The 24,971-nt window shown below is 31.9% G+C and overlaps 1 protein-coding gene across 2 annotated transcripts in view; it reads right to left on the bottom strand.

Annotated features, from left to right (window-relative positions):
- LOC129235132 (V-type proton ATPase 116 kDa subunit a 1-like) overlaps positions 1 to 24,221 on the bottom strand; it is a 52,672-nt gene extending 28,451 nt beyond the window's left edge. The window contains exons 1-12 of one of the 2 annotated variants that reach the window (XM_054868821.1): positions 23,801 to 24,221; positions 20,883 to 20,961; positions 13,062 to 13,159; positions 12,861 to 12,989; positions 11,480 to 11,586; positions 9,233 to 9,359; positions 7,828 to 7,910; positions 5,553 to 5,646; positions 3,262 to 3,474; positions 2,423 to 2,573; positions 2,152 to 2,291; positions 1,910 to 2,049 (exon numbers count right to left, since the gene is read on the bottom strand). In XM_054868821.1, coding sequence (XP_054724796.1) covers positions 1,910 to 2,049; positions 2,152 to 2,291; positions 2,423 to 2,573; positions 3,262 to 3,474; positions 5,553 to 5,646; positions 7,828 to 7,910; positions 9,233 to 9,359; positions 11,480 to 11,586; positions 12,861 to 12,989; positions 13,062 to 13,159; positions 20,883 to 20,961; positions 23,801 to 23,917 — 1,478 coding nt within the window. In that variant the 5' untranslated portion in view covers positions 23,918 to 24,221. The remainder of the gene's footprint in view (positions 1 to 1,909; positions 2,050 to 2,151; positions 2,292 to 2,422; positions 2,574 to 3,261; positions 3,475 to 5,552; positions 5,647 to 7,827; positions 7,911 to 9,232; positions 9,360 to 11,479; positions 11,587 to 12,860; positions 12,990 to 13,061; positions 13,160 to 20,882; positions 20,962 to 23,800) is intronic. The other variant, XM_054868822.1, reaches the window with a different exon arrangement.
- Between the last annotated feature and the right edge of the window lie 750 nt (positions 24,222 to 24,971).

The following is a 24,971-nucleotide window of genomic DNA, read 5'->3' as shown; positions in this document are numbered from 1 at the left end:
AGTCCTATCGTTTGACTTTTTCAAGTTTACTTTTTTTTACATTTGATTCATTTCTTTAGTTTGCTACTTGTATTGCTGTATTAGGGAAATTCTCACAAAATTAGTACAGATCATGTACAACTTTTTTTGAATTTTGGTTTGCGTCAATTTTAATGACTTCCACCGACAAATCTTTTTTTTTTTTTAAATTGATTCCCTAAAAACTTGCATATCATAAAATATCAATACTTTGTACTTACGTAATTTATCAAAGTTTTAAAAATATTTTGGCCCCCCTTTCCAAAAAAAAAAAAACTATTATAATCAGAAAGAAAAGCTACAACAACAAAACAAAGATAAAATTAAATAATGATTCCAAAAGTGTTATGGTGTTGTCAATTTCAAAAAAAAAATATTTTAATTAACACAAATGTAACAGTAAAATGGCTTACAAAAGAGTCTTGTTCTACATTGAACCTATTACTTAGTCTTTTTAGAAGTATTACCAGACTCAATATAATTCTTTTTTTTTCTTTTTAATTTTTTTTCAGAAAGCTCTTGCTGTAAGAGTGGGCAATGTGAAACATAGTAAAGGTCGGGACATTAATTTAAAAAAAAAATCCAATGTTTTTCTTTTCTCAAGTTATGTTGTAACTTTGTTTTCATTTTGTAAAAGAGAAAATATAACTGATAATTTTTATTGTTCTTGCATGTCAGCAAAATCATAAACCACATTTTAACTCTTAATGATTTTAAGCCGGGAAAAGTCATATTTTCCTTTTTGTTTTAAAGCTATTTTTGAAGCTTTTATAATTACTTATGGGGCAGTGAGAAGCAAAGGGATGAAAATGACAAAATTAAAAATTTGGATATAACCGGTACAAATGGTAGGCGAACATCTCCTCTGTCTTGGGGCAAGAGATAGTACTACCAGTCCTGGTGGGTTGTTATACGGCATGATTTAGAAAAAAAATTTCAATTAAAGCATACTGAATTCCGCAACTTTCAACGCATTTTACTCAAAACTTCAAAATGTCCACTTACATCCCTTTGCTTCTCACTGCCTCTTATGTACAAACATTGGTATTTTTCACCACATAAATAAAAGGAGAATCAATAAAAAAATATGATTCGTTACAGATCATTCAAAAAAAAAACATTGGACATGATTTATACTAATGTCACGACCCAATAGTGTTATTTAAAGTTTCTGTAGTTAATTTCATAATTTTATATTACTTTCTGTTATTTTTTGCTTGCTTTTTTCTTATAATTTTGTAAATGATAAACAATAGAAAAAAATAGAGGCAACAAAAATTGTTCTGTTAATCAAGCTTTCCACTCGTTTTGTTGCAATCAAAAAAAAAAAAATAATAATAATAATAAATAAATAAATAAATATTTATAATAATGAGAATTTTTACATTATCTACTTATAATAGCAAACCTGTAACTATATTTGAAATAAGTGTAGTTATATGACATTTGCTGAACAAGAAACCTTTTTAAAACACAATTTACTTCAAAGATGGTCATCAACAACTGTGTGAAAAGATAGTCTGCCCCCCCCCCCCCCCAAATGTTTAGAAGGAATAAGGCTTGACAACAAACATCATAATAAGACTATCATCACACCATTCATGGCATATTTTTTAACATGAATAGGCCAGTTTTTATTTTTACATTCTGAAATATGTTTTTTCTGCAAATTGCGTGTTAGAAAAATAAAAAAAGAAAGAAAAACTTTTTAAACAAATTTTTAACAGAGAGGGGGGGGGATGGCTTATGATAAGGAGGAAAGGCCAATGAAAGACTTACTGTAACAAACTTTTGCAGAACATATAGCTTCTTAAACACAGCAATATTTTCAGTAAACAAATTCAAGTGAGAAAAAAAAACTAAATAAAAATAAATAAAGAAATAAACTTACAAATTAGCTTGTGGATACCAAGAAGAGCCAAACAAATTAAAGGCTTTTGAGAAGATATCGTTGTAGATCAAACCAGTATAAACAGAGAAAACTCCCATCAACAATATTATGTATCTGCCATTGAAAAAGGTCAACCAGATCTATAAAATACACAAAAATAATACAGCATTCATACTGGCATTGAAACTTGTTTTTTGTTTTTCTTGAAAAAAATTCATAAAAGGTCAAAATGCTGCACATACTTCATTGTCTGTGCGTTCTGAAGCAAGACCCTTTTCTTTCAAAACCATCCAGCCAGCAAAAAGTGACATTATTAAACCATGACCAGCATCGCCGAACATCACAGCAAACAGGAATGGAAAAGTTATAATAGTGAAAAGAGCTGAAAAATTGAGTATAGAAGTTACAAACGTCATTTTTTGTAACATTTTCAACAAAAAAAATTGAAATGATAAAATTTTACACACTTAATGAGATTTTTGTCAAACAAAAAATGAAAAAATATGAACTTACCTGGATTAACTTCACGATAATTAGCTACACCATATGCATCCACAATATTTTGGAAACCTTGACTAAATTTATTGGTTCGGTTAAATGTCGGAGGTACTTCAGCAGTCTGCATTCTATGCAAAATAGAAGGAACACTGCCACCACTAAGCTCCTGAAATATATTAAAATACTTTTTTTAATGGTATGACACACAAAAAGAAATTCATGAGTGAATATCTCGGTGTCGTCGGGAGTGAACACTTGTGCACTCCAGTTTTTTTTTAATATTTTGATCACTTTTGCACTGACGGAGGGGTTCCATTATAGCCTTTTAATATCAATTTGTAGCATTTTCTTAGCAATTTGTGCCTTACTTATGTTGTTTTTTCATTTCAAGCATAAAAAGTAAGATACAAACAGTGCAGTATCTAAATATTTGCCTACGACTCAAATAGGTATGAGTGCAATTTTAACATTGTTTTTATGACTAGAATGAATGTTTTCGAATGTGGATTTTTAAACAATGAATTTCAAGTTACTGTTTACCACAGCAACATTATCTGAATTAACAGCACAATACATGCAATATACCAGACAGCCGGGTGGCATCTCATGACAGATGACATCTGCCTCCATCTCAGTTATTCATTAAACAAGACTGATGAGTTCTAATAAAGAACGAAACTGCAGTCTCTGGATGTGATAACTAGGCTGTCTGGTATACTGCATGTAGTTCTGTCTTAGCCTTGGCTTAGGGGCACTAACTTACTGCTAAGTACAACACATGTTCATCAACAGCCAAAGGTCAAAAGTGTTCATTACAAGTACTTAGAACTTTCTGAAAAAATTTTAATACATACTGTGCCCCTGCATAATGCCATCTGTATCTTATCTAAATCAGAGCAGGCACACCAGCATTCAGCAATGAGACATTTCTGAGTGACATCCAAATTGAAGAGATTTAAGGTGTGATATATAGCTTTAATTTTGCGAACTTTTACAAACCAACTCTTGATGTTTTTAGCAGCAGCTACAAGAACTCTATATCGATGATCTTGTGTCTGTCCAAGAACCTAGAACAGATGATGAATAGTTGAGAAATTATATAATAATTTAACTGTTATAATTATAAATAATTTTTTATAGTAAATATATGAATTATTTTTACTACAATTTAGCATTTCTGCACAATTTTCTAAATGCAATAATATACCTGCCTAAAACCTTGCTTGTATTAGAAGGTTTTTCATAATAAATATATTGATTTTGGAAGTACTTTAGAATGAAAAGTTAAATTATATTATTGAAATTATAATGTATAAGAAAATTCTTTGATATACTTTAGATTAAAATAAAGAACAAGCTAGCAAACAAGAAATCCTAATAGCAGAATTTTGTTTAGCAGTGTGTGACGCAGATTAAAAACTCCAAAAATAGTCTGCAAAGTAGAGCAGCTTTAAAATAGCCATAAAATATATTGTAAATCAGCAGCAAGTATTGCTTGAAAATTGTGAACTTGAAAATTATCAGTAGATAGCAAATTAACATGTTTGAAAATAGACAGAAAAACTTTTGTAGGCTTTAATATTTTTATTATTATTTTTTTAATTTAAAAAATAGAAAAGAAAAATCATTTAAGGTTTATTTACTATTTCTCTCTTTTCTGCTGTGAAATTTTGACCCACCCATGAATCAATGCATATATTTTATTAAGTTCTTATTAGTATGCAACACAAAGTGCATCGAAAAAAATACAAAGCTTTTCCTTTGTATAAGTATGATTTTTTATTTTATTGATAGGCAGGTCCCATATGCACAATTACAAAGCACATTGTATCTGGGGACTTTTAAAACATACCAAAGCATGGAACCTGCAAGTTTTATGCAGTAAAAAAAGTACAAATATGTACAGTGAAACCTCGTCGAGCGGCCATCTGTCATAAGCGGCCACCCCTCCTAACGGCAAATTTTTGGCAGCACAGATTTTTTAACTCATAGACTTAATGTTAAAAGCACTCCTAGCAACGGTCACTCAATCCTTCTGAATGGCTGTGGAGCGGATGCATCCATCCCATTTTTCAGGAAAACCTATTCACCTCCTGTTTCTAATCGACAACTTTTCAGTTGAAGGAGAAGTCGCATTAGCCGTTAACGAATTTCGATAATTTTGGAGTAAAAATGTCGTTTATATTTATTTCATTAGTTGGTCAGTGTGTATGCGTAACTGGGTTGCAAACCACACTGTCGAACATCATTTTTATGAATCTCGAACAACATATTGAAATTCTGAGCAACAAGAGCACGGAAAATTGGCGAGAGAACTACTAGAGTGCAATTTTGAATTATTTTCAGCATGGAATAGCAATGGAGTGTCTTGACAATTACAGGGCTGACTGAGAAAAACAATATCTGGTTAACAAATCAGCGGAAAAAAAAATTTTTTTTAATAAAATCTAATATTTTTTTGATTGATTGATTTAAATTAACTTATCAATTCACTGTGTGCATCATTATCGTTTTTTGAACACCTTTATGGCGTAATTATATCTTTGGCGATCAATTTACTAATATGTTTTGTAATCATCAGCAAATTATATTTTCGACTGAAATGATTTTGGGGATGATAAAGTTATCAGAAATTCAGATGCAATGGCAAATAAATTGGTTAGAGATTAACATTTTGAACTGAAAAATGGTTTTGAAAACAGTTGTTGGAGCAGAGTAAAAACTTAAGTCACAAATTGTAATCTTCAAAATATGTAAACAATAATTAAGTAATATACTATTTCCTCTTTAAAAAGGTTTTAAACTTCATTTTATGTGTTAGACTTGCTTATTTTATATATTATAGAAATTGTATCGAAACAGTAACGTAAACCCTTTAAAGTGCCCACCTCCTATCAACGGCCAAAAATATTGCGGAACGGAGGGGTGGTTGCTCAGAGAGGCTTCACTGTATTTGCAAAATCTACAATTTCTCTTCTCAGGAGCTGTTATTTTATTTCTCCCAGTTAGAAAACAGTCTGCAGACTTTCTCAAGAATCTGTGATGCTTGTGCCACTGTTTCTGCTACTGGGCAAGGGTTTTAGAAAATAATAGTAGTAACAACAGAAAATTAATTTAAAAAAAATTAAAATTGTTCTTTACTTACAGTATTCAAATCTTCAATGCGAGTCATGACACCAATGGACATTTCTCTTCTATCAGCTGGAGTCTCTGGGCAAGGGTACAAAGTTGCTCGAAACCTATAACCCACAAAGACAAACATTATTGAAAGTTATAATAGCATAATAGAAGGATAGTAAGAAAGGATAATAATAACTCAATTAAAACTTTTAGCAGCAGAATTCATTCATGAGTTATTAAAGGCATAGTATGAAATTCCATCTAAGAGAGTATAAACTGAGAGAATACAAGTAAAATGAATTAAAATTCGGTTATTATTGAGGACAGTTGAATGGTCGGTTGGAACAGTCAGCTGGTTTCTTAGTACAGTTATAATTATAATGTTGCTGTCTGAATATTAGTATGTTCCAATTGAAGTCTATAATTGCAGCACAATTAAAGATGAGTTTACAAACAAAAATAAATAAATAAATAAAAATGCAGAGAAAACTAATAGCTATTACTACACGTAAAATCCAAACCAGGGACTTACTTAAATTTACCCCCCAAAAAAGGAGTGACACACCAGTATACCCTTTGTGTTAACCTGGGAGAATGCCCAGGGGTAATTTTTTGACCCTAAGCGATTAGATTGCCCAGAAAACTAGCCACCCATTCATTCTGTCGTTTTTAAAAGCTGAGTTTGGTCACTCATCTGCCTTATGCTAGCAGTTTCAAAGAATTACAGTCATTTTTACTTAACTTATACTCGTTTAGTCAGGTACTGGCCTCACGGAATAACTCAGCGTCTTTCCTTTTGCTCTACAGATTAAGTCTGTTGTGCGGTTAATACGGTTAATTTGCTGCTTTCTGGTCTACATTAAAGTTTTTGCTTGTATAAAGCAATGTTAATTCCACATAAAAAAAGAAACAGGCCATTTTTGAACATTTTCCACTAAAGTTGAATCAGATAAAGATTTAGTCAATGAATAAGATGGTGCTCAATTTCTTGAAAAGAGTTTTTTAGATAATGAAAACTTCAACGAACATGATATAGAACTGAAGGAAGGGGGAGAGAGATTCTAGAAATTAAGTTAATAACTTGGACTGATTTTCAGTAAAAGATTTTGTAAAGAAGCAGAAAGTTAATAGGGAATACAATGAATGTAAACAAATATATATATTTTTTAATTTCAATAAAAAAATTGAAATGTTTTCAACATTAATTCTCTGTGACGCGCATAGCACCTAGACCATTCCGCCGATTTTCATGAAATTTGGCACAAAATTCGGTTGTAGCATGGGGGTATGCACCTCAAAGCAATTTTTCAAAAATTCGATTATGTTCTTTTTCTATTCCAATTTTAAGAACATTTTACTGAGCAAATTATTATAACGTGGGCAATTAAATTACCAAATTATTATAACATGGAACCATAACATGGGAGAGCAAATTGGCAAGAAATTCACCATCCATTATTTGCAAATATTCAGGCGAACCAAATGACCTTTAAATTTTCTACTACGGGCGAAGTGGTGCGGGTACCATTAGTTAATAATAAAAAAGATGATAAATAGCATTTTTAACAGTGTAGGATCAAATTTTTATCTGTGTTAATTCAATAGTTCTAGCATATTTTTATGTTTGCTTAGGAGATGCATGTTTTGCTGGGTTAAAAGTTTTTTACATTGCATTATTTGAATGAGTAGACTCAAAGTTATGCCTAGAAAATAAGTACAGGCGTCCCTCGTACAACACGATACTTGTACAACACAGTTTCGATATAACACAGCACAGAATTTGCAATTATTATAACATGGTTTCAATATTACACCAAACAAAACTTGAATTGAAATCTTAACGGTTTTATATAACACAAAAGTTATGTTTAAAAAAGATGGAATTTCATTTTTTTCTTAATACATTCTCTTAATGTTTGACATTAACTGGAATAAGTTTCACTTTCTTTTAATGAAACTTGGTTTCGATATAACTCTGTACACATCTATTGATTCACATTATTTTTAAGTCTGGAAAAAAATAGTTTCCATATAACACAAATCACGGTTTCAATACGACTCAACATGATTTTTACTATGTACATGATTAATTAGTGTAAAAAATAAATTAAAAAGTTCTTTTTAAAAAAGTGTCGTATAACACAGTTTTAATACTACACAGAACGAATTAACTGTGTTATACAAAGGACACCAGTAATAGCTAAAATTTTAAAATCTGTCGATTTTTCTTAAAGTGCGTGTGAAACCTGCCAAAATGCCATAAAATTATTGTATCATTAAATTGAGTTTTTGATACATACCCTTCACATATCTTTTTTACTCTAGTTTTCAGTTGATCTCCTTGGAAAAATATGATGAAAACCGATTTATACACTTGATCACCCTGCAAAGAAAGGAAATCTATTTGAAGACATGAATAAAATACAATTCAAATAAATACACTAATCAATTTTATTTTATTTTCTCACTTTGTTCCAAGCAAAGCCCTTATTTAATAAAATGCTAATTACATAAAACCTCAATTCTGTTTCATGTTTCTGTAATTTATTTTTATATAATTAAAATTTTATCTTACTTCTGTAACCTGTACTAGAGCATTGTTCTGAAAACCATCCCATTCTAAAATAAATTTGAGATGATATATCTCGTATTTGCAGTGGTGCACACAGGAATTCTTCAAAGGGGGAAGCGGACTTCAGGATTGAAGTTCCACCATTCTCAGGCAAAAGTCATTAAGTCTAAAACCTCAATTTGAGACATTATCAATTAAACTTTCAAATTGCTATGAAACATAGCAAAAATCCTTTTACAGATACCTAACTGTTGCAGTTAGTTTATTTATGAAACTTAAATTGTATTTTGGGTTTACTTCATTAAAAAAACTAACTGTAAAGTCTAATTCATTGCAGTGATATATCTTTTTTTTGGTCGGGGGGGGGGAGGAGGATTTAACAACTTATGCCAGAGTACCACTGACATAAGAAAAAGGGTGAGGTGTGAGTGATTAGACAAAAAAAAATATAATAAATTACATTATGATACCCCAAATATCATTCTAAACATCAAACCTAGGGGGCAAGGGGGGCTTGAGCCCCCCATAGAAATTAGAACTTCCTTCCTTTTAGTACTTTTTTCTTTTCAAAAATGTAAAAACATTTCTTCTCCAGCCATTAATGAATAAGTTATTAAAAATGTCAAATTTTAATGACTCTAATCTGTCCTGAAATCAGCTTCCATGGGGAAAATATTCTGCTAAACCATGGTTAAAATATCTGAGCCCCACCCCCCCTTACAATTTTGCATATGGGCGCCCATGCATCAAACCATTGAATAAGTATGGCATTTTACAGTTAGAACATCATTATGAAATAAAGGATTCGTAATATATTCCAGGCATCTATTTACATAAGCAATTGAATAATAATTTCTCAACATTTAAAATGCAAAGTTTTAAAAAATTAATCAATTAACTTAAATATAGACTACAAAGTGTACTTTTTTCTGTAAATTTCAATTAGATATATTTTTAAAAACATCTCTAAGCACATTTCTTTATGTCATATTCATAAATTTTGTCAATGTATACAGAGAGGCACTTAAAATGAAAATTACTCAGAGCAAATGGACAGGGCAGTGTACAGATATGTGTTAAAAAATTCCTTGAAAATTAACAGAACAATCACAAACAGATCATATTTAGCTTACAGTAACTGGATCTTCTAAAGGAGTATCGATATCTGCTTGACGCAGGAACACATTTCCATGGCAGACTCTCCACAGCATCCTTTCAAATGCTGGTAACCTTTCTCTCAGAATAACACCAGCAACGAAACTAAAAATAATAATAAAAAAAAACAAGGTAATTAAAGAACCAAAATTAAGGAAAGGTACAATTTCACTCTAAAAGATATTATACTGCTCATGTTTCTCTACAATATTTCATCATTCATTTAAAGAAGCAGAATATTCAACACTACTATGTTAGATCCTTTTCCCTCTCCCCTGCCTATGATCTTACTGATGTGAATGCATATAAAAGTAAGGAAAAGCTATTCAGTATTGTTATCTGTAGCGGCAGGTCAGAAGTGGGTAAAGTTGGCCACTGGCATTAAGCCCCAGTTAAACAGGCCAGGGCTGGATCTAGGGGGAGTAAGTTGGAGCCCTTGCTACAGGTGGCAACATCTGAAGGGCAGCAAATTCACTGTACTTCTGTATTCCTTCTGTTGAAGATAGAGCTAAAAACTTGAAGGAAGATAGGTAAGGGTGGTAGTTTCAAGTTTTTGTCCCAGTTCCGAAAAATTGTAGATCCGGCACTGCAACAGCCTGAGATTAAACATGATAATGATGTAGAAAGAACGCTTTCTCATTTGAGAAGAATGTTTCCATCATAATAATTTGTATCCACTTTATAAAGGCTTCTTTAAAGTTTTACGCTATTTTTTTGTTTTTTGAGCAATACTGATTGTTTATTGTTTTTACCTGACCATAGTTTATGCTACAATGATTTTATTTTCTTATTCATATAATGCAAACTCTGATGATCCACAGGCATGTTCTTCCATGTCCCCCCCCCCCCCCCAGAATCAATTATATTTATACTCAACCACGACCATCCGAAGAGATGTCAGTGCCTAGGGAGAAAGTTCCCTGGAGCGTTTCAAAGGAAAGTTTCAAAATTTTGACCAGACCCCTTTCCTATCAGATAAAAAAAAAATTCTTTGTTTTTTGTTCTTTCAATGTGCCTAGCCCCCCCCCCCCCCCACAACTTTTTTCTGGTTGCACACAAGGGCAGAATTCCAAGAAATTTGGTGGGAACTAGACAAAAGAGAAGTGCCTTTCGTTTGATTCTACACAGTTCAGTTCTCATAAATTGTATTTGCTTCAATGATACAAAGGAAACAAATGTTTTGAAGACAGAGAGTGAGGAATAATTAAATGCACTAGGAAATCATTGCAATGATTCTCTATTTTGTGTGTCGATGACTGTGCATCTATGATGCAAGAAATGAGGGGCATCTTGCGGCGCCCTTCATTGCCCAAAATAGAATCACTGCAATGATTCTCTATTTTGTGTGTCTATGACTGTACATCCATGATATATGAAATGAAGGGCGCCTTGCAGTGCCGCCTCACTTCGTGGCGCTCGGGACGATTGCCCACTCCCTTAGGACCGCCCTGTACCTAATTCTGTCGACTATTATACACAATCCTCTAGACAAACACAGCATCCAGCTCCTGGCATTCATTTAAATTTGAGATCTTGAATTCAAATTTACAATAAGAGCCATTTGTAGAAACAAGAAACCCAACGAGCAGGGTCCTACTGCAATCTGTGATTGAGAAAAACCTAATTTGAATTACAGAAGCAGAGGCACAGCAAGAGGGAGGGTGAAAACATCCCCCAGAGCCATTCGTTTTAACATAAATGTAATTCTAATACAGTAGGTTATGCATATGAAAAGGCTGTTTTGATTTTAAAAAAAAAAACCCTTCAGAAAGTATTTTTGATCCAAAATCCCCTTCAAAAGGTATTTTTGACCCCCCTCCCCCGAAGGTATTTTTCGTCAAAAATACCCCCTCCAGAAGGTGCTTTTAATAAAAAAAACCCCTTCAGTAGGTATTTCTGGCTGGGCTAGTGTACAGTTGTCAAAATTCAAATGAATGCCAGGGGAGGGCTTGCTATGCGCTGTTTTTTTTTTTTTTTTTTCATTCTTTACTGAACCATTTTTAGAAAAAGGAATCACTTTAGTTTTAATAGATTTTGTGAAACTCAGCATAGGAACCCTATCTGCCAGAAGTAAGTTTGATCATGCTCCTCTCTACAGGGGAGTATGATATTATTTTATTATTATTATTATTATCAATTTGTGATTATTATTTTTTTTTCTCTTTTTTTAACTCACATTAAAAGTTAGTTAACTACTAATAACTTTTTATTCTAGCATCACTTACCCAAGCTTTAGGGCCTGGCCTCCTGATCGCAATCCTTCTTCTCCAAGTAATGTCACACTTTCTTCCTGCATACTGGGGTCGTGCATCTGCACATGATGAAATTCTGCCTATTAAGCAAATTCTACTTAATTACATGCAATTGGGGCCAAAACCATGAGGGAAAATAGCATGCACAAAAACAAGGAAAACTGAAATTAAACTAAAATAAAAAGGACAATAAATAGAGCAAAATTTTAACCAAAAAGATAAAATGTAGAGAATATAAGAAATCATAAAATAAGAGGCCCCATACTATTCCTAATGACATCACATGCAACAGCTTAATTGATTACAGTTTGCAAGTTGTGAATTGTGCAATGCCCTTAGCTCTTCTATTTGTTATTAATTAATACCAATTCAAAAGCCTATGATAGGTTTTGCTAAACACATCTATGCTCTTTTTTTTATAGAAAGTAGAATATGAAAAAAAAGCACTTTTTCTTTGCTAACATACAGACTAAAGTAGTGACTACTTTCGAAATTCACAACAAGAAAGGATCCAGATTCTGTTTTTGGAGGTGATTATTATTAAAAAGAGGGGTCAAAGTGCAAAGCTCAAGCCCAATTTGGAGTTCTGGGCCAAATTTTTCATTATATAATTTTCCATTATATGCAGTTTAGGCTAAATTTGATCACATAAAGGGGGAGGGTAATAATTAATATCGGCAATATTGCCTTGATTTTAATTTTCTTGCTCCTCTGAATGAACTCATAATAACCACATGTTCATATGATAATCAGGTATTAAATATAAAGATACGCATTACAATGAATTTAAAATGTAGTTAAGGGTGTAGATGTTTACACTGAAAATATAATACTTTGAACGTATGTCAAATTTCACAGCTATATAGCATTTTGATATACAATTCTAAATGATCATAGCCATTTAATATCCACTGGCCATTGGAAATTTTTGATAATCCAAGAAAAAATCTTTCCTGAACCTTTAAAGATACTGAGTAGAGCAGTAAAATTGACTCTTCTGACAAAGTTTAAATTTCGCCATAGAATACAGCCGTCGTGAACTCAACCCAGACCCTACTAATAGATTTTACGGTATTTTATATTATCTACATAAACTTTCACACATGTTTGCTACACACTGACAAAATTAGTCTCAAATAACAACAAACAATTCACATGCAATAAATAGATAACTGCTTTTAACTTTAAGTATCAATGCTTTTGATGCTATGAACAGAAATGCCAGCTAAGTTTAGTGTAGTGAGTAGACAAATTGAATATATTTGTGATAAAAAAAATAATTATAAATTAAATAAAAACACTAAATAACAAATCATCACAATCAAATACTGAAAAATATTTTAACTGATATTACCTCGTCAAAGAACTGCTGAGTTTTTCTCAATATGTGTTTCAGCTCTGTTAACTCCAAATATGTCTTTTTTAAAGCTTCAGCATTCGTGTTAACTTCACGTAATTCATTTTCTAGCTTTTCAAAAGTAGCCTGAAAAAGTAGTTTTGGATAAGACAACCACATTTAACACCAGCAATTAAAGCTTATATTTCCAATTCCTACCTCTAAATCAATCATTTCTCGGGGTTGCGGTGCTTCAGGGTTGTCACCAAAACTCATCATGGCAATTCCGTCTTTTTTAATTTCCTTCTCTAAAAATCCTATTTAACAGAAATAAATTCTTTACAAAAATTTGACAAATGAGTAAGGCTTTATAGCAGTGGCGCACACAAGAATTTTTCAAGGGGAGGTGGGGGGCAGGTCCAGGATCGAAGGTCTATCATTCTCATATCCTATTCCAACACCACATCCAAACATTCTTTTGGTTTTATTGATTGTCGGGAACAAAAAAACATAAAAAATTCATAATTACGTAACATTAGTTAATTAAAAAATCAGAAAACATAAGAATGAATGTATTTACTTTTATCATAATTAAAAATAAAAACAGAATAATAAAATCATCATTCTAGAACAATTTATGTTCATATACAGTTTGATTTTGCAGGGACAGGGTTCGTCGATATATATCATGATATATATCACGATATTTATCAACAGATTTCAAAAAAGGAAATTATGATTTCATATTGAGGCTTTTTATATATGTTATTGTATTACTCCAATAATACTGGGCCGATTTGAAAAATTCATTTTTTGTTTGGAAGGGTATACTTTCCAGATGGTACCATGTTAACTTTGTCTGAATCTGATGAGGGGTCCCGGAGAAATCTAAGAAATTTCATACATTGTGGCTACATAGACCAGCTTTCGTCAACTGTGCGACACGTCGCAGGTCACGTGGTGTTGGTGCGAACGGTGCATTTTTTCAACAGAGGAATCTTGTCTTGAACAATATTTAATTGTCACACATCGCGATGCTTGATTTTCAACGCATCGCCTGCTAATTTTCATTATATTCTTACTAATGTATTTATCACTCATGTAGCAAATCAGTAAATTGAATGTATTTTGCTAAAAAAATAGTTGAAATTATTAATTTAATATTTAAAAGTAATTGTGAGTAAATTACTTTATTAAGGCATTAAAGTTTTTTTTTTTTTTAACATTTCTGTTTTGAAATATATTTAGTGTTCAATTTAAGGAGAATTGAAGACAAAAATCCCTCCCACCCTCTGACGATTAAATTTATTCCTTAATAAATTTATCGTAACTGGTGTCCGATTTCTGAAGTTTGACAATTGTTCTAGATTTAATATTTCATGACGCCGTCAGTTTAATTTGCAATTATGGCAATAATAATTAACAAACTTTGTTGGAACTTTTTTATGTACGATGCTCCCCGATTACTAAAAGACGCCTGGACCAATTAGGAAAATTCTTTTTCTGTTTGAAATGGTATACTTCTCCTGGTTGTCCAGTGGTCTTCAAGTCCGGGTATGAGGGATCCTGGAGAAATCGAGGGAACTCTTCAAACTTCATACTTGCACTTTGTTGTTTGTAAATTCAGAGTGTCTCACTTAATGAAACTATTTTTATGGTTTTTTTGCTAAATGGATATGAGTGATCTAACTTAGGTCCCAAACCTTTGCTTCACCATATTTGTTCTTTAGAAAAAAGTTGTGAGCAAAAAACAATAAGCATCATTTAATTTCAATATTAAACAATTAAATATAAAATTCATTGTTAAAGAAAGTGTCATAAAACAAAGGTACTTTCTAGAGATGTACCGAGTACTCGGTAACTAACTCCGTAATCGGTCAATTTACCGAGTACTTGGTACTCGGCCAAATTTTTTTATCAGATACTCGGCCAATTCCGAGTAGTTGTAAAAATTTGAATATTGTTCAAGACTTTATTGTACAGATTTTACAATTGATAAAAAGTGTGAGTATAATATATTGCGATCATTTGCAATTGCTATATTCATGAAATAAGACTATTATATGTATAAGTTGAAAAAAAAAAGAAACTTATAAAATCTAATCAGATTAAAAGTTAACTATGGATGTGTATTTGGGTGCAACTATTTTTTCTGTATCGCATATTAGTGTAGGACAACTTACCTTTGGTCAGGTGATCCCTAAGTGATCTTCTAAGTGATCCCTAAGATGAATATTCATAGACTCATAACAAAAAACCCTTTCAATAATATGGCAATGTATTTCTAATCACTTTAAAACTTAGATTGCAAATTTTTAAAAGCTTGGTTTTACAGATTCAAATTTTTGGCATAATGATAACAATACAGAGAAGAAAAATTTAGTTATTTTTTCTTAAGAGTAAGAAAAAGGTTCTGACTTTGGGTAAAGAAATACTTAGGGAAAAAAATACTATCAAAATATTTTAATAATCGAAATAATTGCACAAAATGTGAGATTAAGGTTTTAAAGACATCCGACAAAAGTCGAATTTTTTCGTCTTTACATTCATGATCTCACATTTTATGCACTGAAAAATAACCTCTTCCTTATAACGCAGAAACAAGTGACTGCAGTGTTTATGCACATTTGTGCTTTTAACGTTGTTTTATTTGCTTTCAAAACAATTTAAGTTTATCGGACTAGAACTATAATAGATTGATACAATTTGCTTTAATTCCAACTTGATTAATCATATCTTTTATTTATTTGTTAACTGTTATTTTTTAAAATAATGTTTTTGTGAAATTTTTGACACAAACTAAATTTTTTAATTCATGCATAGTTAAACTTCACCTGGAATTTTATTTTAAAACCTATTACATGGCCATGGAGGACTATACTACAAGTCCAATGAGTTCAAAGTTCATCACCTGAGTGTGGGTGATTTTTCTTAAAACATAATTGGTACTTGGTACTCGGCCGAGTAGTGAAAGGCTGAGTACTTGGTATGTCTCTAGTACTTTCTTTACTAAGTGTTAAAGAAAGTACCATAAAATATTAATATTAATCAGGGGTGCCCCCTTAAGGGCGGGAAGGGGGTGTTTTTAGGGGTATTTTCCTTTTTAGGGGAGTTTTTGCTTTGGGAGGAGTACCCCACCCCCTAAATATTTCCCCTGCATAAATGATTAGTAGTCATATCGCCATGAATAAAGGCTCCTCTGAAGCAAACAGGAAATTCATTTAGTATCATTGCTTTAGTAGTATTTTTATCTTTACATATGCAACATCACAGTAGATACTCTGTTTTTAGTGTGATGTTGATCAATAACATGGCCAAGTAAAGATAAATGTGACTTTTTTTCTTGAGTAATGTGACACGTATTATTGTGAAATATTAAGTACTTAGGGAAACCTTTGACATTTAAATGGTTCTAATTAAATTAGCGTACAAATAACTCCCGGAGAAGAACAAAAATCAGTTTTTAGTGCCAATCGTACAAAAAATTATGGGCATTAAGATTTTTTTTTTTTAAAACGATTTTAAAAAAGATGAAAAAGTCAAACTGATGATGAAGACAATTTTCTTTGTAAATGATTGCTGCATTTGAAAAAGTCTCTCTTCAGTCTTCGGAAGCAAGCGAAACAACAACAAAGCCAAAAATAAATTATTTTCAAATAGAAAAAAAAAGAACAGACTTCAAAAAACAAAGAGGGACTAAAAAATAAAAAATAATTGTTCATACTTACATACGATTTCTTACACAAACGTATAAATAATTCATTTTACGATTCCAGTACAAAAATCAACTAAACAAAACACCCAATTGTAAAATAAACACTGAATTTAATTACTAATATGATGAATTATTTTAATACCTAACTAATTATAAACAATCTCTTAATTTTTAATAATCATTAAGTAATTGAGTTTAGTTTTAAAGACTTCGCATTTTGTTAAATTAGTATGTAACTCAGGATTTGGTGGGTTATCAGATATGATAGGTAGTAGTTTATAGGAGGCCCTGACTTGAAATGGTTATTAAAAATTAAGAGATCATACATAATTAGTTAGGTATTAAAATAATTCATCATATAGTAACTAAAATCAGTGTTTATTTTATAATTGGGTGTTTAGTTTAGTTGATTTTTATACTGGAATTGTAAAACGAATATGATTTATATGTTTGGGTAAGAAATGCTATGTAAGTATGACGAATTATTTTTCATTTTTTAGTTCCTCTTTCTTTTTTGAAGTCGGTTCTTTTTTTTTATTTGAAAATAATTTACAGTTGGCTCTCTGTTTAACGCCTTTCAAAGGACCACAAAAAATTGTCCTTAAGTAGAAAACATCCTTAAATAGAATGCTTTTAACACTACAGTGGACCATCTGGGACTGTGAAAAGTTGTTAAATAGAGAAAGTCGTTAAATAGAGCGTCGTTAAACAGAGAGCCAACTGTATTTCGAAAATATGATTTTTTTTTAACTACATTATTTTCAATATAAAAATTATATAAATCCTAGTAATATTGTTGATTAATTATTAAAATTAACAAAAAAGTATGCACTATGTTTTTATGATGGATTAATACATCATTGATACAACAAAGTAATTTATTTTAAATTTTATATTCATTTTTATCATTAGTAATGTAACAATTTTAAATCATATTAAAAGTGTCTACATAAGTATAACAAAAACAAAATAAATTAAACGTTGATCAGAAAAAAAAAATGTCTTATGACTGTGCACCAACTAATGCATATTTTTTATTTTTGAATCATACTGACTGTATATCATCATTTTGACTGTAAATGTAGCTAACAGAAGAAAAATGAGTAAAACAACTAATGCTAAATCAACTTCATTAAAATTGACAAAATCGTAAATTGAAATATTATATATGAATGAGAGAACCCTTATTTTAAGTCTACATATTGTAATAATAATGTAAGGAAATAAAGAGTGATTTGAGGATGTATTCACTATTTTGAAGACTTTAGTTTGTGTTGATTGAAAATATCGGATATATGTCTAAATATCGGATATTTTTGAAAATATCATATTTTCAAACCTTGGGAAGAAAGAGAGAAAATAAATTTTAGTTATTTGTTTATTAAATCTGAAATTATTGTTATCCTTGCTTGCAGGGGCGTAGCTAAGGGGGGGGTTTTGAGGACAAACCCCCCCCCCCCCCCCCGAAATGTTTGTCCCAAAAAAAAGGAGAGAGAGAGAAAGAAAGAAAAGAGAAGAGAAAGAAAAGAGAAGAGAAAAAAAGAGAAGAGAAAAGAAAAAAAAAAGAAAAAAAAATCAAAAATTTTTTTTTCTGAATAACAGTGGTCAAAAGTTCACTTCGCTCTCCGCCCCCCCCCCCCCTCCAGTGCCATTGAAAATCAGCTCAATGAGTGACCCTCAAGCGTAAAGACGCCTCTTTCCTCACTGTGCTGCAACATTTTTTTGATAATTGAGTGAAATTTCACACTTCTCTTTAGAAATGAGATTGATTTGTTAAATCTACGAATATGTAGCCTTTTTTTGTCATAGATTCTGAAAATTGTTAAGTATGTTTAATTTTATGAGCGGCGCAGTGGGAATAGTACATACAGTTGAATCTGTATGTTTCGAATTTCACAGGAAGGAAAAAAATCGAGATAAAGAGGTTTTAAGATATGGGGGCTTTAAGAAACTTTATAGAAATTTGGAATATGATGGCGAAAATTTGAAATCGATACTATAGAGAACATGGGCTCTTGATCAAAATTCCTCTGTATTAGTTTTGTTAGGTCTTTGTTCTATTATTACATTATTATGTGCTTTATTGCCAGTTTAAAGAAACTTTGAGCATATCTTTTTGAAGAAAACGTCTTTTATTGCTTTTTGGTGCCTGCAGGGGCGTAGCTAAGGGGGGGGGGTTGGGGACAACCCCCCCCCCCCCGAAAAGTTAAGTCTCAAAAAAAAAGAGAAAAAGAAGAGAAGAGAAAGGAAAAAATTCCAAGCGATTACACACACACACACACACATATATATATATATATAAAAGAAGTAACCCCCCCCCCCCCGAAAGTCGGGTCTAGCTACGCCACTGGGTGCCTGATTTTTTCTTTTTCTTGTTTTTTGATTAATTATTTATCCTCTTGAGGTTAGCAATTGCTGCAAATCTAACCTGGCCAATATTCTAGGATTTTCCTTTTTTCTTTACTTGAAAAAATCTTAAACTTCTCTCCTATCATCTTGGTTTTCTTTAAGGAATCATAATTTTAAGAAAGAGAGCGATCACAGAATAGTACTAAACCAGATAACAGAGCGAAATGGCTTTTAACTTGAATGACCTTTAACCATGAACTTGAAAAACTCATCCATAATGCAACTAATACTCAACCTGTGAATTTCACCCCTTTACTCTTCTTCCAAGAAAGTGCTCGAAACGACTGTCCTTTCGTTAATTTTCCTAAAAAACCTATTCGTGGTACGCATTTCTCCTTTTTTTGCCCCCTCAGCCCTTTCTGTTTCGAGTTGAAGAAAATGCTTTTGCTTGCTGCTTTGAAGATCATTGGGCTTCGAATCCGAAAATGATAGCATAGCCGGAATTCGAGACATAAGGTTTTTGTTGGCGTTGTGCTGTGATAGTCAAAACGGCCTTTTGCTAACCAGAAAATCCACCGCAATCACATCGATTTGTCGAAAATGTCAGCCAGTATTTACTGTGTATTCTTTTAAAAACATTTAGCCTGAACTATTTTGAATAGTATATTCTAAGTGAACGTTGTTGTATAATGAAGAGAGCAAAACCGATAACAAGCTTTTTAATCCCCCCCCCAAAATGTAAATGACGAAAATGGTTGCTCTAAAAAAGAGAAAGTTAACGTCCTCTGAAGAAAACGAAGTACAGTCTACTGAAGCAGCATTAATTCCATCGAACCCTTCAGAAGGAAATTTTATTTTAATTTAAAAGAAAAACTGCATAGCATTACAGGAATAAAATGTTTAAAAACGAAATGAATCTAGACTGTTCTGTACTATTTCTGTTAGCTTGGTTCGCATTAAAAAGTAGAAAATAAACAAGACTTCTGTTTATAACACTCGAAAATTGCTGTTGCTCTCTCAAACAGATATTTATATAAATTCTAAAGCAGGTAATAAAATTAAAAATAAAAACTTGAAAGGAGAACAGATGGTATGCAGCTTTGTGCAAATAACTTTCTACCGCCTATATTTCTTCCCTCTTTTTTAATTCAAATTTTATTAACTGCTTTAGAACTAGCATAAATGTAAATACATATAAAAAGCAACATATAAATATAACGATATGAAAAGTCATTTCATTTTTTGCAGGTTATAATCAAGAAGTCTTTTTTTATTTTATTTCATGCTTTTAGTGCGAACCAAGTTAGTAAAAATAGTCTGACCACCGATGAGATTGAAAGTCAAACATCCAGTTCACAGGCGGAAATGGATCCATCTATTAGCTTTCAGGGATGCCAGCTTTTGTAGATGTGTGTTAAGCCTCTAAATTAAGCAGTCACACTGAAATGAATGGAACACGCTCATCAGATATTTGATTACCTCCTGATTTGGATAGACTGGTTTTGACAACACCCCGTTGCTAGAAAGTTTCACTTTAAATTAAATGGAGAAAAAGGAAAAAAAAGTTAAATTTTCCAAAACATTACAAAAAAAAAAATTTAAAAAAAAATTCTTTGATTTTGTTTTGTTTGACACAAGTATCGAACTTGGGGCACCCCATTCCAAAGTATGTAAAAGTTCACACACACACACACACACACATATATATATATATATATATATATATATATATATCCATACATATATATATATATATATACAAATAAAAAATAAAAGAAGTAACCCCCCCCCCCCCCCCCGAAAGTCGGGTCTAGCTACGCCTCTGCTTGCTTGGAATTATTTAACTTAATTACATACATAGGTTTAAGGTCAATCAAACAAATTCAAGAGTGATGTGAAGGGTTCAAACCCTCTGGATCCTCTCCTAGTATGCGCCACAGCTTTACAATATTTAAAATTCAGTTAAATTTCATTACTTAATTTCCTTTCCATCTCATCACATCTTCTAACTTCGTTCACAAATTTTCTTTGGAAGGCATTAACATCTGGATTCAGCTAGAAAGAAAAATCTTTGTAAGTATTTTGAAAAATTATGGGCTTTGGAAAATTCAGAAAGGAAACTTTGGTTGCACAGTCAAACTCATTCCAGCAAATAAATGCAATGAAATATTGGTTACAACAAAGCAAATGCTCAGTCTAATTTTAACTGAAAGCAGAATCTGTAGCATAGTCTTGGTGCCCCCTCCCCCCTCCTCGTTAGAATTCTTTTAACCTGTAACAGGGGAGATAAAAAAGTAGGATATAACAGGCGACGTGAGGTCTCAGAGACCGATCTATTTGCAATTTTTTAAAAAATGTGCAATTATGATATAATCCTCTAATTTCTCACAGATGTTCTTTGAACTTTTATTAGCAAGGAGAAAAAAAATTTTTGAATTTTTAATCGAAATATACCTTTTTCGAGGAAATTTTGCTAGAGTTTTCAGATTTTTCAAGAAACTCATATATGCTGTAGGGTTATTATACAAAAAACGTAGGTTTTTGAAGTTGAAATTCATGTAAAAAAATAATCTTCATTTTTTTTAAAAGTTAATTTATATTGATCCTTTTAGACCTCTTTTTACTCTCACATAGTTAGTCACATTCTTTATTGATTATTTTATAACTTTTCCTTGTAGTCAAAATTTTGGACCTGGAATGGAAGGATAAATATATATTTTAAATATTATTTTTAAATTTTTCATTTAAATAGACTTGCATCTTGTTTGAGGAACACGATTTGAACTGATTAAAATTTACACATCTTTCTTAAAATGAATTTTTAAAAAAAGTTGTATGCTCCATTTCTCATCGTATATCCTCTATTACAGCTATACTGTAATAGAGTATCCATATAAGGAGGATACAAATTCTTATGTTTTGCTTTGCACAATGTGTCGATTCACAATGTGTGTGTTAACGCAATATGTTATTTAGAATTTACAAAAAAAAAGAGTGATTCAATTTTAACTATAAAAAAAATTTAGTACATAAACAATTCTTTTCTTTTTAACTCAAGAACAGAGGATACACAAAGTTAAGGACTATTTGACTTCAAAGAGAATAGGGCTAAAAATCTTTCACACTAAGTTGTTTAGCTTCACTATGAAGACCCAGAGTTGAAAAGGACTACTTCTGATTCTAAACCTTTGTAATGAGCTACCAATACTGCCGTCTATTGGAAATTCTAATACTTAATTAGATCCTGAACAGAGAATACAAGAAAGACTGTGACAGGGATTCAAAAGATTATGAATGCTATAGATTTTTTTTTTATTTTATAACATAATTCTTTTACACTATTTTTAAAAAAAAGTGATTCAAATTTCACTATTAAATCTATTATATTTTTTTGTATTGAGTAAATAAATGAAAAAGTAGTACATGGGAGGAAATGTGTTGGGACATGTAACAAATTGATCATTTTCAAAATTTGTTATACTTTTCTAAATCTCAAAAAAAAAATGTTTAAAAATAAATATTTTTGAAACTATCCACCCTGGACCTAAACAAGCATGTTTTTTGTAGAATGATCCTATAGTAAATAACTATCTACTCATAATAAAAAAGAATCCAATATTCATTAATGATTTCATTTTAGTTCTTTAATATAACAGAAAATTTTAGTACCAGAAAAGTGGTTATATCACGTTACAGGAAATTTTTGACAGCTCTTTAATTGTTAGTATTTCACATCATATTTTGAGGGATAATTCAGGCTTCATTGTCCCTAGAACTTCATTGCATAACGCTTGTGAACATTTCAAACATCTCTCAACCTCATCTAGAATATTTTGCATCTCTTCCACATAACGCGGATAAGATTAAAATGAACCTATATCTGCAGTTTCTAATCTTAAGAGCCATGTCTACTACTGCCAAAAATTGTAACACTGAAGGGCAGGTGCCGTCGTACAGGCCGCTGCTAAGATTGCAATGAAATTTAAACCAGATGCATTTGCCTAAAGATTCTGATAAGCAAGGAGGCTTTTCAAGGTCAGAAAACAAAAAGTTATTGGGAAAAACCATTCAATCCGACTGAAAATGAAATAGGGGTCATTGGATGAACTTTTGAGCAGTCTGTGAGACTGCACCTCCTCTGTTAAGGGTTAAGTTTAAACTTTATAACAAAGCTTCATTTTTTCCAGATCGTGCCCCCACACACCTCATGTGATATATTTTATGCTCTGAAGAAAAATTTATAATGTATGAATTTATCTTACAAAACATTTTGGTCAAATGATTTTACGTTGCAGAATATCACACAGCATTCTGCTTTGGGGATTGCATTTAACTTTTTGCTGTTAATTTATAGTAATAATTAAACTTTTATTTGCTATTTAAAACAGTTAATTAAATGTTGGGATCTTTACAATAGAAGTATGTATACAGTAGACACTCTCTAAGAAATATATATTTTTTTTTTTTGCATTTTCTATTGAATTCCACTACAACCGAATTTCAACAGTTATAATGAACAAAATTTGACATTCCTTTACAATTCGCTGTAACAGAATTTTACTACAGTATAAACAAAGAGAACTTTCAGCTTTAACATATCACAGTACACTTTATTAATCACCATTGCCATGCTTCTTTTGTACAAATACAGCATGTATTTTAAGTGGAGCTACTTCCCTTCAAACTTAATGTGTGGAGTAGAATCATATTTTTTTTTGAAGAAAAAGAAATTAGACTTTAATTATGTGTATGAGGAGATTGAAAAAGTTTGTATTAAATATCTTGCATTTTTGCCACATATTCTTACTCAAACTCAAACAATCACTTTTACATGTTTCTTTATATTTTAGAGTTGAATGATTGAAATTGAAGCAAATTGATTTAATTTACTTACATCTCGGAACTGAACCAATCCAAGTTCACCAAGTTCAGAAACACAGGCATAAGCAGCTTCAGACTGAAGGAAGAGTTGACATAATGTCATCTCTTCACTGCGGAAAAGAGAACCCATGATTGTTGAAAAAAATTACTGATCCAAATATTTTTCAAAGGGGCCTTGAACGCATCAGAATTTTTTCAGAATTAAGTGAATTTGAAATCAAAGATTCAGAAATGAATCTACTCTTAAACATACGAAGAGAAACTTTCAGCGCAGTTCATCACGTTAAAGAGCATTCAGAGCAGAAATCAATAACATCATTACGCCCTCTGGATGAACTAGAGCAGATCATAAACAGAGAAAAAAGTGTGAAATCTGGAAATTTAAAAGGCAAGAAATCTCTGCTAGTGGCATCAGAGTGGAAAATTACATCAAAATACTGTCACGAATTTCCTATTTCATAATTTCAAACATGTGGAAGTTGTTAATTTCAATACAGTTAAATCCTTTCACAGTTAATTGAATTTGACATACAGACCGCCATAAGGCTTGCGTTCGACGAGCTCAACTGGTAGCTACCGGTTAACCGATCAAGTGACAGCCAAAGGTCACGTGCTTTAATCTGATAGAACACTGCGGTTAGTACCGGTTACTCACTGGTTGATTGGTTAGGGTCGTTGAACGCAACCAAGATACGGCAGAATTCGGTTGCGTTCGACAAGCTCAACCGGTCAACTGGTGACTAACCGGTGTTAACCGCGGCCTTCTTGAGCGCTACCGGTTATTTTTTAACTGGTTGCTTCCAATGTCGTTCTATGAGCCTCACCAGTTGATCTACCGATCAACTGCAACTTAAGCTGATTCATTGGTTGATGGAACCACGTGACAATTTTGACCAATTATAAGTATTTTTCACCTGCCTGTTATTTGTCTGCGCAAGTAACCGGTGATCAACCGAAAGCGTTCGATGAAGCATTGGTTCGTCAACAACCGGTTAGTAACCGCTGCCATCATTGTTTTCACGTGATCAACCAACCGGTTGCTACCGATCGTGCGCCTCGAACGTAGGCTTTGAATATATATGAAATTTCATATGGGGACTCTAGGCAGAATGGGAGGCAAAGGAAGAAAAATTCTCACTGGTAAAAATAATGACTTCAAATTATGACGTCACCTCCTATGCTAA

The sequence above is a fragment of the Uloborus diversus genome, chromosome 2 (assembly GCF_026930045.1).
Source record: "Uloborus diversus isolate 005 chromosome 2, Udiv.v.3.1, whole genome shotgun sequence".
In the NCBI taxonomy this organism is placed as follows: Eukaryota; Metazoa; Arthropoda; class Arachnida; order Araneae; family Uloboridae; genus Uloborus; species Uloborus diversus.
The sequence above is the reverse complement of the archived record's forward strand: the minus strand, read 5'-3'. Positions and strand labels throughout refer to the sequence as shown.